This window comes from Enhydra lutris, unplaced genomic scaffold, assembly GCF_002288905.1.
Source record: "Enhydra lutris kenyoni isolate GAN:26980312 unplaced genomic scaffold, ASM228890v2 scaffoldscaffold88, whole genome shotgun sequence".
NCBI classification, from domain to species: Eukaryota; Metazoa; Chordata; class Mammalia; order Carnivora; family Mustelidae; genus Enhydra; species Enhydra lutris.
The window spans coordinates 779,621-792,494 of NW_019154172.1; the positions used below are offsets into that span (position 1 = coordinate 779,621).

General features: G+C 41.8%; 1 protein-coding gene across 1 annotated transcript; it reads right to left on the reverse strand.

The window, feature by feature from the left end:
- Positions 1–10,204: 10,204 nt before the first annotated feature.
- Positions 10,205–11,157, reverse strand: LOC111161936 (chromosome unknown C1orf68 homolog). Its single transcript, XM_022526008.1, has one exon. The coding sequence runs from the start codon at positions 11,155–11,157 to the stop codon at positions 10,378–10,380; it is 780 nt and encodes a 259-aa protein (XP_022381716.1). The 3' UTR covers positions 10,205–10,377.
- Between the last annotated feature and the right edge of the window lie 1,717 nt (positions 11,158–12,874).

Below are 12,874 nucleotides of genomic sequence, written 5' to 3' on the forward strand. Positions count from 1 at the left end.
GATGAGAGAAACAGAGGCGAGAGAAGTGTAGCTTAAATTAAATCTCCTTACAGCTTGCAGCCCACTGATAGATACCTGTGACATTCAGAGCATGACCTTCCTCAAGGAACTCATGGATGCCTCAGTGCCTTAATGTTTATGACTAAAAATAACCTTATCTTAATAGCAGCTAGCCCCTTGAGGTCCTGAAAGCCTTGTTTCCAAATTCCTTAGAGACTTATGCTATCCCTAACCCCCACTAATTAAAAAGTATTTAATCAGTCATTCCTCACAATCCCAGTGCAGCTCTTTCTGTCCATGGATCCTGTCCCCATGCTATAATAAAATCACCTTTTGCACCAAAAAAGTCTCAAAAATTCTTTCTTAGCTCTTCACTCGTGAACCCAAAACTTCCAAATTTCATCACTGGTGACATTGGAAATAGCAGTTTTAATGGTGAGGCTGACATTGTTTTATAACAAATTTTTAAAGGAGTAGGATAGAAGAAGCAGAGATCACAATTTCAGAAAGTTTAAGAGATTGTGAGAGATGAAGCAGAAAAAAAAATATAATGAAGAAACCACTGTTTGAATGTTATACAGAGTGGTCAAAGTAAGGTGTCATGATGCCTAGTTGGCTGAGATGTGGTGTTGATTCAAAGAACTACAGCACTTCAAAGAGAGGAGACCTTGATTTGCACCAGGATTTTGAAGAAAAAGTTTTTCAAAAACCAATGATAATCATTGAAAGTATGATGTACTGACCCTAAACATACCTCCAGTAAAGAGAGGCTGGAGTTGACATTAGAGGGGCAGAGGATTGACGGCAAAGGGGGTGCTCTGAATAAGAGGTATTATTCAGGACAGTTTTGGATTCAGAGATTGAAGTTAGCATGCTTACTTCTCCATGGGCAAGCTATGCTATCTTCAGCAAGTTACATATATCTTCTAAACTACAGTTTCATGGTCTGCAGAATAGTGACCATTGTTCTGCTCATCTATAAGCATCACATGAGATACAGCCTATGAAGCACTGAGCATAGTACCACACAAATGGCTGTATCTAAAAAAAGTGATAGCTACTCCTTTAACTCCTCTTACTATTATTCCAATTAATATGATCATTTATCATGTTTTGGTATTTTAATAGGCATCATTCTGCCTGGCAAGATTTCCTGGTCACAGGGGAGAACTGGTATTATAGAAGTCTTGTTGTTCTAGTTTCTTCATTGGACTCAACTGTGGCTACTTCTGTGGGATACTTCTAAAGATAAAGATGGCAGAAGAATGAGGATTAGGTGTGTCTCATTCTCTCTCATTTATGAAACCCATTCTATGTGCAAAGTATTGCACCAGGTAAAGGGTGTATTCAGAGAGATTCAGAAACCTCCCTTATCTTCAAAGATGGTCTTACAAAATTACCATCTACAAATCCCAAGAAACAAGTCCTCCACTAGCTTCAATATGAGTCAGACAGAGGCTATTCCAGGAGAGGTTATTCTGTCTGAAACCAACGTGTGGATGTCTAGAAGTCAAGCTTGAGCAGTGCAAATGAACCAAGGAGGACATGGGAACAGTGGTTGTAGAGGAGCAGAGATACATACTCAGAGCTAGACTGTGTAACAGCAAGATGTAAAGATGTGTAAAGTAAGAGGGATCTGGGAGTCAAAATATTCTACAGAATTAGAGGGATGATAATATGAAAACAATGCAATAGAGTTGTTTTGGTGATATGAGGTAATATAGGTAAGAGGTCTACAACTCTGCTTTTAACACTAAATGACTGCATATTACGCTCTAATTAAATTAACGATTTTAATTTTGTGGGAGTTCAGAAAAAGAAATGATTGTTAATGGCTGGAAAAATTAAAGTTATTTTTATGAGAAGTATAACTAATGAAAACTATAGTGGGATTGATATTAGTGGTGGTTGCTTGTCTATGATTCAGTGGGCTCAAGAAGGGCAAGGACTGTATAAACTGAATTTATGTTAACCTGAATATTTCCCATTATTTCTTATAATATTAAGAGTTTATTTCCCCTCTCAAATATATCTGCCAAAATCCCCATTAAAAGTGTAGTAGTTCTTTAAAAAGAGAGATTATAAAATACAATTCTGATGAAACTTTATATTTTAATAAGTGAATTTGGTTTTTCCTGATACAAGGAAGCCTAACTTAGCCTTCTTAAAATATGTATGTTTTGAAGAAAGGTTGCGGGTTTCTCTCCTTACTCCACCCTGAACCATGAAGGCGCTCTCATTCTTTTTAAGATACCTGCAGGAATGTGAATGTGTATCAAGACATGGGCATGAAGATGCAGGAGATTGAGAAACTGAGAAAACAGTTTTACCTTCTCCCTATTCCAGAGCCAGAATTCTATCCCTGCTGAGGATGGATAGTCAGGTAGATCCACCTAGAAATAAAGAACACAGATTTCTTTTCAATAGACCTCTTCATTCATGGGCAGACATTTGCCAGGAAATAGGAAATGAGTGGAGGGAAAAAAAACCTCCACACACACAAAAACCTTTCTGACCTGCTAGTGTGGGCAATTAAGAAGTAACTTAATCGGGATGCCTGTGTGGCTCAGTTGGTTAAGCAGCTGCCTTCGGCTCAGGTCGTGATCCCAGCGTCCTGGGATCGAGTCCCACATCGGGCTCCTTGCTCGTCAGGGAGCCTGCTTCTCCCTCTGCCTCTGCCTGCCATTCTGTCTGCCCGTGCTCGCTCTCTCTCCCTCTCTCTCTCTGACAAATAAATAAATAAAATCTTTAAAAAAAAAAAAGAAGTAACTTAATTATTTACAATAGCCAAGATACAGAAACAACCTAATCATCTGTTAATGGATGATGAATAAAGAAAATGTGATATATATACACAATGGGATATTACTCAGTTATAAAAAGAAGGGAATCCTGCCATTTACAACAACATGGGAGACTTGGAGGATATTATACTGAATGAATTAAGCCAGACACAGAAAAACAAACAATACGTGATTTCACTTCCATGTGGAATCTAAAACAGTTAAATTCATAAAAACAGAATGGAGTGGTGGGGGTGGAAAATGGGAGATGTAGATAAAGGGTATAAACTTTCAATCATAAGATGAATAAGTTCTGGGGCTCTAATATACAGCATGGTGAATACAGTTAATAATACTGTATTGTGTACTTTAAATTTGCTAAAAGAGTACATCTTACATGTGCTCACCCAGAAACACACATAGATAAACACACACACACACACCAGTAACTATGTGATGTCATGGATATGTTAATCAGCTTGATTTTGATTGGAAGGGGAGGTGAACCATGAGAGACTATGGACTCTGAAAAACAGTCTGGGGGTTTTGAGGGGGTGGGGGGTGGGAGGTTGGGGGATCCAGGTGGTGGGTGTTGGGGAGGGCACGGATTGCATGGAGCACTGGGTGTGGTGCAAAAATAATGAATACTGTTATGCTGAAAAATAAAAAAAATAAAAAAAACATTTCATAATATATATATATCATATCATGTTGTACACTTTAAATATATTCAATTTTTGCCAATCATACTTAGAATAAAGAAAAAAAAAGCTTTTCATTTAAGATATCACACAGAAATGCTGTGCCCCTTTTGAAGTTTTTGGAAGATATTTTAACTGAGAAATTTTGAAATTAAAGACGTCTTAGGGAAAGTGTTCACCAGTCCACAGCTGTGTGATAAATTCATAGTGGGTTTCTCTATTTGGGACTGTATTTTCAATCCTTTGAGGAAGTTGGAAAAGCAATCTAGTAGGAAGGCAATCTAGTAAGAAAACAAAACAAACAAAGACATGACATAGTATTAGTAGTAAAGCAGTCTAGGAAGAAAAGTAATCTGAAGGGTTTGAAGAGGTGGGGGGTGGGAGGTTGGGGGAACCAGGTGGTGGGTATTAGAGAGGGCACGGACTGCATGGAGCACTGGGTGTGGTACAAAAACAATGAATACTGTTATGCTGAAAATAAATTTTTTTTTAATTTATTTATTTTTTAAACATATAATATCTTTTTATCCCCAGGGGTACAGGTCTGTGAATCGCCAGGTTTACACACTTCACAGCACTCACCATAGCACATACCCTCCCCAATGTCCATAATCCCACCCCCCCAACCCCCCTCCCCCCATTAACCCTCAGTTTATTTTGTGAGTGAAAATAAATTTTAAAAAAAGATTAAAAAAAAAAAAAGTAAAGCAGGGTAGGTGAAGAGCTGGAGCAGAGCCTGGTGGTCAGAGGTGGGATGTATGGAGTGTTTAACACTGAGACAGGTTCAATGAACGGTTGATAGTATTTAGCTTGACATTTTTCTATCTGAGAAGTCCATAGAAATTATGCCTCTGAGTTTTCTCTGCTGTTCCCTGGATAATCAGACTGGGTTAAAAAAAAATACAGAAAGTTCCCATAGAATAGACATATAAATAAGGAAGATTAATTTCTTTATTTTATAAGAAAATATTGAGTCCTGCCCTATGCTAGACTCTGGGACATCAATTAGATAAGACCTAATTCCCTCTCCTATAAATCGTCTGTCTAATAGGTTAAGGTGAACACATCTCCCAGCAGTATGTGCATGGGGGTTGGACACAAGGGCTGGCTGCGAGGATCTCTGAAAATATTAATCACTGTCTGCTTTTCTCAGTGCTTTGGAGCCACACATACTCTTCCACCCCTTATCCCTATTGTGGGGAGAGATGCCTGCTACATCATCCACCTGCCCTGTCCCACACACCAACTTGCTAATTGTGCCATCAGCAATCATCAGCAGGGTGGAGATGCTTACACCCGTGACAAGGAATGACATCTGGTTGTGACATTTTTCCCAGCTAGCTTCTGTCTTAAGACCTGGCCTAGATTCTCCTTTATTGTCAAGCACTGAATCCCCAGGGAAGAGCTGTTAATCTGGGTGCCCCACTGACTATGTCTCTTTAAGGGAGGCTACCAGTTAGCTATCAAACTTCTACCCCATTTCTATTCTCTTGGAAAGCTCCACTGTCTGAACTTTGAGGAAGAGCCAAAAAATTGGAAGCATAGACTGTCAGGGCTAGAAACAGCCTTTGGTGACTGTTTCATCCAACTTCCTGACTTTATAGACATGGACACTGGGGTTCAAAGGGGTGAAGTGACTTATTCAGTCTTAGAGAATGTACTATGGCAGAGCTGGCATGAGAACAGAGGTGGAAGAATCTGGTAGACTACAGTCACTTTAAACGTCAGTATAACTTTTCATAATCAGATCCATAAACAAAACCTTCTCTCATTGCATTTTACTTTAGAACTGTAAAATTTCAAACCATGAGAACCCCTTAATAGTTCTCATCTGATATGATTGTCACTCTCTTAGTCAAAGTAGCTTTCAGGTTTACAGACTGAGACCCTCCAACCAGGGACAGGACAATGGCTTCATGGATTTTGCTTGGCAATATTTCAGGCAGTTTTATGAGACAACACCACTCTGGGTGAAGAGATCATACAATTTGTCCAAAGTCATAATATCAATAAATGGGCCTGTCTGTCTCAAAGTTCCCAGTCTGCATAACACTGGCTGTTGCTCCTCCCACACCTGCCAGGCCATTCATCTCATTGCTCAGAGAAGAGAGGCATCACATGTAAAGCAACTAGCATTGTGCCCAGCACACAGTAAGCCCTCACTAAATGAAGGACAATTCCTTCTGTCCTTCCTTGTAGATGTCAAGAATAGATCCAAGTCCTTTTTCTTATGGGTATTTAATCATATTAGTTATACATTCAAGACAATATATGTATAATGTATTTCAAAATAAAAACTTAAATATATTTGACTATATGTTTATTTCTTAAATTTGGAAATATTATGAGGCTTATCTATATGTATTAGACTTACTTGTGAATAATTTTGGCATAAACATTTTCCTGAGAGAAAACATTATTAAAAACTAGTCTATACAGGGAAGTGGAAGTAGGATTCAAGTCAGTAGAATTTTCTATTCCAGAAAAACTGTGGAAAGCAGACTCTTGAAAGAGCCCAGGAGAGCAGTACCTCAGCACATCCGAGGACACTGTCCCCAATCTCCCAGGGATTTGCTTCATGTTCTGGACTTGCCATTCCCTTTAACTTATTCCCAATAAGTTCTCTACAACTAGTGTAGAGGGACTAGGAGTCTGGAAATCTGGATTAATTTACATAAAAAATGACACATCAAGATTTGTTTAACTATAAAAAACAAAACATGGTAGAACTTTTGATTTGCCTTAAAACGTCCTGAAACTGAATATTGTATTCTTTTCTAACCCATCAATTGTAGAGATGAGAGAACCAGCTGTGAGCAAAGACCACCTGATGCTGGCACTTGAAGGCACCTTTACTCACAGAGTGGCCCAAGCTGTCATATGGTACCTATACAAGCCAGACCCAGAACTGGGCAGCTACACGGGGCGGGATAGGAAAGAGCCAGATAAATTAATGCTATTAGGTAGTTGTTTTAGATTATCCTTTATATGCTCTAAAAATAGGAATTTTTTTAATTGTAAAATTTTTTTATAATCTTTTTTTTAATTTATTTTCAACATAACAGTATTCATTGTTTTTGTACCACACCCAGTGCTCCATGCAATCTGTGCCCTCTCTAATACCCACCACCTGGTTCCCCCAACCTCCTACCCCCCCGACCTCTTCAAACCCTTCAGATTGTTTTTCAGAGTCCATAGTCTCTCATTGTTCACCTCCCCTTCCAATTTCCCCCAACTCCCTTCTCCTAACTCCCCATGTCCTCCATGCTATTTGTTATGTTCCACAAATAAGTGAAACCATATGATAATTGACTCTCTCTGAATAGGAATTATTTTTGCAGAGAAAAATAAACTTTAAGAGGCACAAATAATATAGTATTTACCACCTGCCTCCCTGAAATCTCACAACAACTCCCTTTGGCTGAATGGTTATCTCCAGCAACACCATCCATCCCCACCCGTAGTAGCACCCATCAGATACTCCTGCCCTTCTGTCTCACTGTGCACTCTCTCCCTTCAGCTCCTTACTCCTTTCAGGCCCCCTCCTCCCACAGAGTCCCAGGCTGTGCTTCTGCCTCTGCCTGGAGAGGCCTTTCTTTGTTGCTCAGTAATTAACTCCTACTCAACCTTGAGACTGATTTGCACTTTCTCAAAGAAATCCTTTCTGATCTGCCTGAACAGGTAAAATCTGTATATTGCAGGATGTCAGGGCACCCAGTACCCTTCATAGCTGTGCACCTTTACATTTGTTTATTGGGTTTTTATTGTTTATTCTCCCTCTTTGCGGTAAACTCCAAAATGGCAGTGATGGTGCCTGGAAGAAAATAGTTGTTCAGCAACTATTTATTAGATGAATTAATGAAAATCAGACACAAAAGTTACTTCCAGACTGGCCAAGCTCACACAGGATTCTCAGGTTCTGGCGTCTGGCTTCTCAGTATCCTGAGGTCTGTGTAAGGTGGGGGAGTCCAGCACCGTGTGTTGGGGTTCTTTTGGAGGTACTCCTAACTACACACCTGGTGACTTGAAAGCCTGGATTCCATTGGCTGCTTCTCCTCGCATGGACTTTCCTACATATACATCCCTGGCACACAAGCAGCACTCTTCCAAAGCTCTGGAGTTGTAGAAGGATATTTCTATTCTGCTCCACCTCATGCCTCCAAACTTAGTGCCCTGCTCTTTGGGGATCAGAGACTTTGATTTGCTTTCAACATGACATTAACTTTCTTGGATCTAGGTGGTAGTTATAGAGATGTGTTTGTTGAATGATGAACTTATGATTTGTGTACTTTTCTATACTTTTATATTTCAATATAAAATGTTTCAAATATTTACAAAGAACTTAACAGCAACTCATACAATAATGAGAAAGAGACAGACAAAGTGAGGCAAAAATCAAGAGAAAGAAATACAGAAGGAGAGAAAAAGAAAGAGAAATCAAAATACATGTCAGAAAGGGCAATAAGGGGGTGGTTAAATATATCACTGCTTAGCCACACAACAGAAATGTCAGAAAGCAAACAACAAAGAGAAAAAGATACAATTATACGTACTAACCAAAACTTGAGTTGAATATTTCAATTAAATTTCAATATTGAACTGAATATTCACTATTAAATGAAAATAGGTCATCATAGAGCAATCTTCAGGCTATGTAATGTGTTGACATTTACTAATGCATGTGTTTTCTTTCTTCTACATTTCTTTTACTTATGCTCTGTACCAAGAGAATTATGTGTTTGCCTTTTAAGCTTTATAGTCTCTTCTCTTTTCCCTGTACAAAATGAACAGAATGGCATAGAGCTAGACAGCTGGGGGAAAAGGAGAGGTTTTTCTTCCTGGGTGAGTTCCTCTGGAAAGGAGAATCCCAGGATTGGGCAAAGGATAGAGAAAACTAGCAAATCAGCCAAGGAGGCTCAGGCTACACAACCAGGACCAAACTTGGGTCTGCTGGGTTGAGGGGGTGGCAAGGGAGAAGGGGACAAAGAAGCTACACTGTCTAGATGTTAGAGAGGATTTGGGGGCTCTCAGTGAAGGAAACTTGAGCATCTGTGCTCAGGATATGGGAGAATTGAAGAGGAGAGAAAATGGGAATTTTAGAAGTTTATTATGAGTTATAAAATGGATTCCCAACAATACTTTACTGACACATCAGTGCTGGGCTGGGCTTTTAGGATGCTATCCATTCTCTACATATGTTGGGCCACGGTGGGGCTAGACAAAGATCTAATCCAAACTCTAATCCAGGGTCATCCCTGGAATAGGATGTGGAATTGGAAATCAAAAAGTAATTTTTGTCTATAAAAGTCATGCGGTTGATCCTTGAACAACATGGATTCGAACTGTACGGGTCCAATTATATTTGTTTTTTTTTTTCAAATGAATACAGTATTATAAATGTATTTTCTCTGTCCTATGATTTTCTTAATAATACTTCCTTTTCTCTAGCTCACTTCATTATAAGAATACAGTATAAAATACACATAACATACAAAATATGTGTTAATTGATTATCTTATCAGTAAGGTGAACAGTAGGCTATTAGTAGTTACCTTTCCAGGGAGTCAGAAGTGTGGATTTTAGACTATAGGGGAGATTGGCGCCCCTAACCCCTGCATTATTCAAACATCGACTGTACTATTCGAATGTTTACATAGTTTGTGCTACTTACCTAATTTTTAATTAATAAATATAAAAACATTACATGCCCACATTCATTGCTGAAGGAGCAGCACAGAGACCAACATTGCCAGAGCTACTAGGTGGTACAAGAGGAGATCATGGTGCCCAGTGATCTGGCTGCAGTGAGTTTGGCTGGAGGGATGGAGTGTGATTTGGGGGATCATGGGTGACTTAGATGTTCCAAGGCAGCACAGTAGTCCAGATGATACTCCACAAGTGTCCCAGCATAACCCGAGAGAGGTTGCTTAAAAATGAACTCAACTTCCCAGTTCTAGTTGGAATGTTCCTTTACATATTCACCAAACCTGCTGCTGCCTCTGCTCATGCACCAGGGTTTGTGGGATTGTGCTGAAGAGCACTTACCCCCTACTTATTTCCTTTTTGCTGTGTGGGTTTACAGTTTCTAGCTATAAAAACCCACCCCAAACCCCCGGGTTATCAAAGTAATGGAGGAGGAAGTGCTAGTGAGGAAGCCCAGGACCAGATTCACTCCTAGGGCTGTCTCCCTGGCTAACGTGGGGAATTTCCACCTGCTGAGTGGAAACCACCTGAGGGTGGTTCCCCATGCTTTTCCTCAGGTCTTTCCTCTGGGGCTTCAGGGGGCCAAACCCATCAGATGAGATAATGGAATCCATAGAGCCACTCCCACACAAGCAAGGGGCATCTTCTTAAGGCTCCTGAAGAGATCTGATTTCACAGACCCTTCAACATCCAGGAAGCTGAATCCTGAGTTCACATGCAACAATCATGCTACCATGAGAGCCTAAGCATAGCCAATCCCTCTCCTTACACTCATCAGAGGGCAGGAAAAAGGCATCTTCTGGCCCCCAAATCTCCAGCTAACTTGCATGGGGAAGTTTATTAGGGGCATTCTAGAATGGTCCAGAATCCCAGGCTAGGATTATTCCAGCTTGGTCTGCTTATTCATGTCCATGCAGACCTTTCCTCTTGTTGAGAAGCAAGAGGAAGAGAGGAAGAGTTTCTGATAGAAAAGTAGAAATATGGACCAAATAGACAGGACACCACTATGAATTGCATTCAGAGCTTTATTCTTGCCAAAGTTTGGGGAGAGCGTTAACTCCAGCAGGTTGCCTTCATAGAGAAGCAAAGTACACAGTGAAGCAATGAGATTCTACATCATTGGGAATATAGGGAAGTGGGTGCCAGAGGCTGGTGAATGTTCCAGAAGGTGGAGCAAGGCTGTTTTGAATTTAACAACAGCAGTCATCATCACGATCACAGCATGCAGGACCTCGGGACCTCATGGGGATAATTCCCAAGCAGCAGCACCCAGAGCCACAGCCACCACAACTGCAGCCCCCACAGCTGCAGCACCCAGAATCTTCGCAGCAGCCAGATGATCCTGAGTTGCAGTCTTGGGGCCGTTGGACCCAGCGTCTCAGGGGACTCACCCCGAAGGTCCGGGGAGCCAGGCAGCAGTAGCTGGTGGAACAGGGTGCAGAGCATGGATCAGGTGCACCGCATGAGGTGGTCAAGCTTCTTGCAGGAGCCTGAACGTAGTAGGTATGGCCAGGAGAAGGGCCCTGACCATAGCAAGTCTGGGTCTGGCAGGGGGTTGGGCACTTCACATAGGTTGTCTGGCACAGAGCTGGGCACTTCATGTACGTCTGACAAGGAGCTGGGCATTTCATATAGGTTGTCTGGGATGGAGCTGGGCATTTCACATAGGTCTGAGTCTGGCAAGGAGTTATACATTTCACATAGGTCTGAGTCGGGCATGGAGCTGGGCATTTAACATAGGTCTGAGTCTGGCAAGGAGTTACACATTTCACATAGGTCTGAGTTGGGCATGGAGATGGGCATTTTACATAGGTCTGAGTCTGGCAAGGAGTTACACATTTCACATAGGTTTGGGTCTGGGATGGAGCTGGGCATTTCACAGAGGTACCTTTGGTACTCTGCACAGCTCCCAATCCAGAACCTTTCACACAAGACGGGGGGAACTGTTGCTGCTTCTGCTGATCACACATCTTCCTGTGGTTTTGTAAAATCTGAAAAGAAAGGTCTCATCAGAACTAGAAGGTTTCCAGGGAAACCCTCAGCATCCCATATGAATAGAATGATCTGTAAGCAGGAACACTTTTGGGAAGGTCACAGGCACTCAGACCTGACATAGGGTGAACTCAAAGCCAGGGATCTTGCTTGGCTCTTGTGCCTGTTCCTGGACATGTGCCTCAGTTTCCATAGTGGAAAATGAAGGGCTGGAAGGAGTGATGTCTGTTTCTACCCAATTCTCCAAGCCTTCTCTTTTCTTACTCACTTTGTTGCCTATATTACAGATTCTCCTTAGAAAATTATTTCCCCTCATTGCCCGCTCTCTCAGGACTGGCTTTCTTACTCCTTCCTGCCAGGCCAGGCAGTACCCAGGGAAAGCAAGTTCTTGTCAGTAGACCCAGAACCAATGTGAGTCTCAAGTTGAGCCCTACAGAGCATGACAAGTCTGGAGTTTGAGTTTCCACCATTTGCTCTTCAGGCCGGCTGGACTATCACTTCACCACATAAATGGATACATGAGAGGACTGCACAACTGCACTCAGGGAGAGAAAGTGTGGTTGTTCTCTGACAACCCCTTCTCACACAGGACCAACAGCTTGGCTCTAGTTCCATACCTCTGCCTCTCCCCCTCAGACCCCAGCCTCTGCACTTCCCTCCAGCTCTACCCTAGCCCTTCAACGGCCACCCTCATGCCTCATTTTGACCACCTTCAACCCACCCCAATGTCACCTCTCCTTCCTAGTTGTATCCCTAACCCAGACATAGACTTACCTTCTTCGCTGACAGGAGCAAGACGGGGAGAGGCCAAGGATCTGAGGAGCTGGCCACTAGGAAGGCCTTTTATAGGGTGGCAGTGAGGCAATTTAATGGCATCTGAATGAAGCAGAAGAGATCATGAGGACCAGGGCTGGCACTGCATTGGTGAGATTCCTCCCCAGAATGCCTGGCTCTTCACTCAGAGGCAGGGCATGTCTCTGCTTGACATTGAATTTTCCTGAACACAAGATAAATGATTCCTTTGGCCTTCTTCATGAAACAAGTCAGCCTTCTTTTTCTAGAAGTTATGAGAGTGGAGATGCCTATGAGATCTGTACCTATGAAGCTGTTTCTAGGTCACATGAGTCTTCAAGGACATTTTCAAAATACAGTTAGCATCTCAATTTTTCATACACTGTGCCAAAAGTTATATTGTGCCTCTCCTCAGCCTGAATAGTGAGTTCTTTCTGAGGGGCCCCATGGTGGGACCTGCTGGTTTGGATTGCTGGCCCCAGTGGTCTCTGCCTCAGGATGGCAGCAAAGCCCCCCATAAGAACTCCGGGTTTGCTCCATGGACTGGCAGGTTATTCTGTTTATTTAGGAAACTGGGTGGGTGCTTAATGATCTCAGAGCTCAGCCTCTATATCTAGGGTGTCTCTCCTCAGTTTATCATGCCCTATATCCCACACCCTCAACTTTACATGCCCCATAACCTCTTCATCCTCACCTTTCTGGACCTCAATACTGGGCCTAGATACCAGCACAGTGGGAATTCCAGCCAAATGAACACTGTGTGATAACAATTGTAAACTCTAACATTTAACTGAATGCTTCATATGTGCCAAACAGTTCATAAGGGGTGTACAATTACAGAAGACCCTGTAACTGAGGCCCTAAAAGATTAAGGAAGTTCCCCATTGTCACAAAGCAATTAGG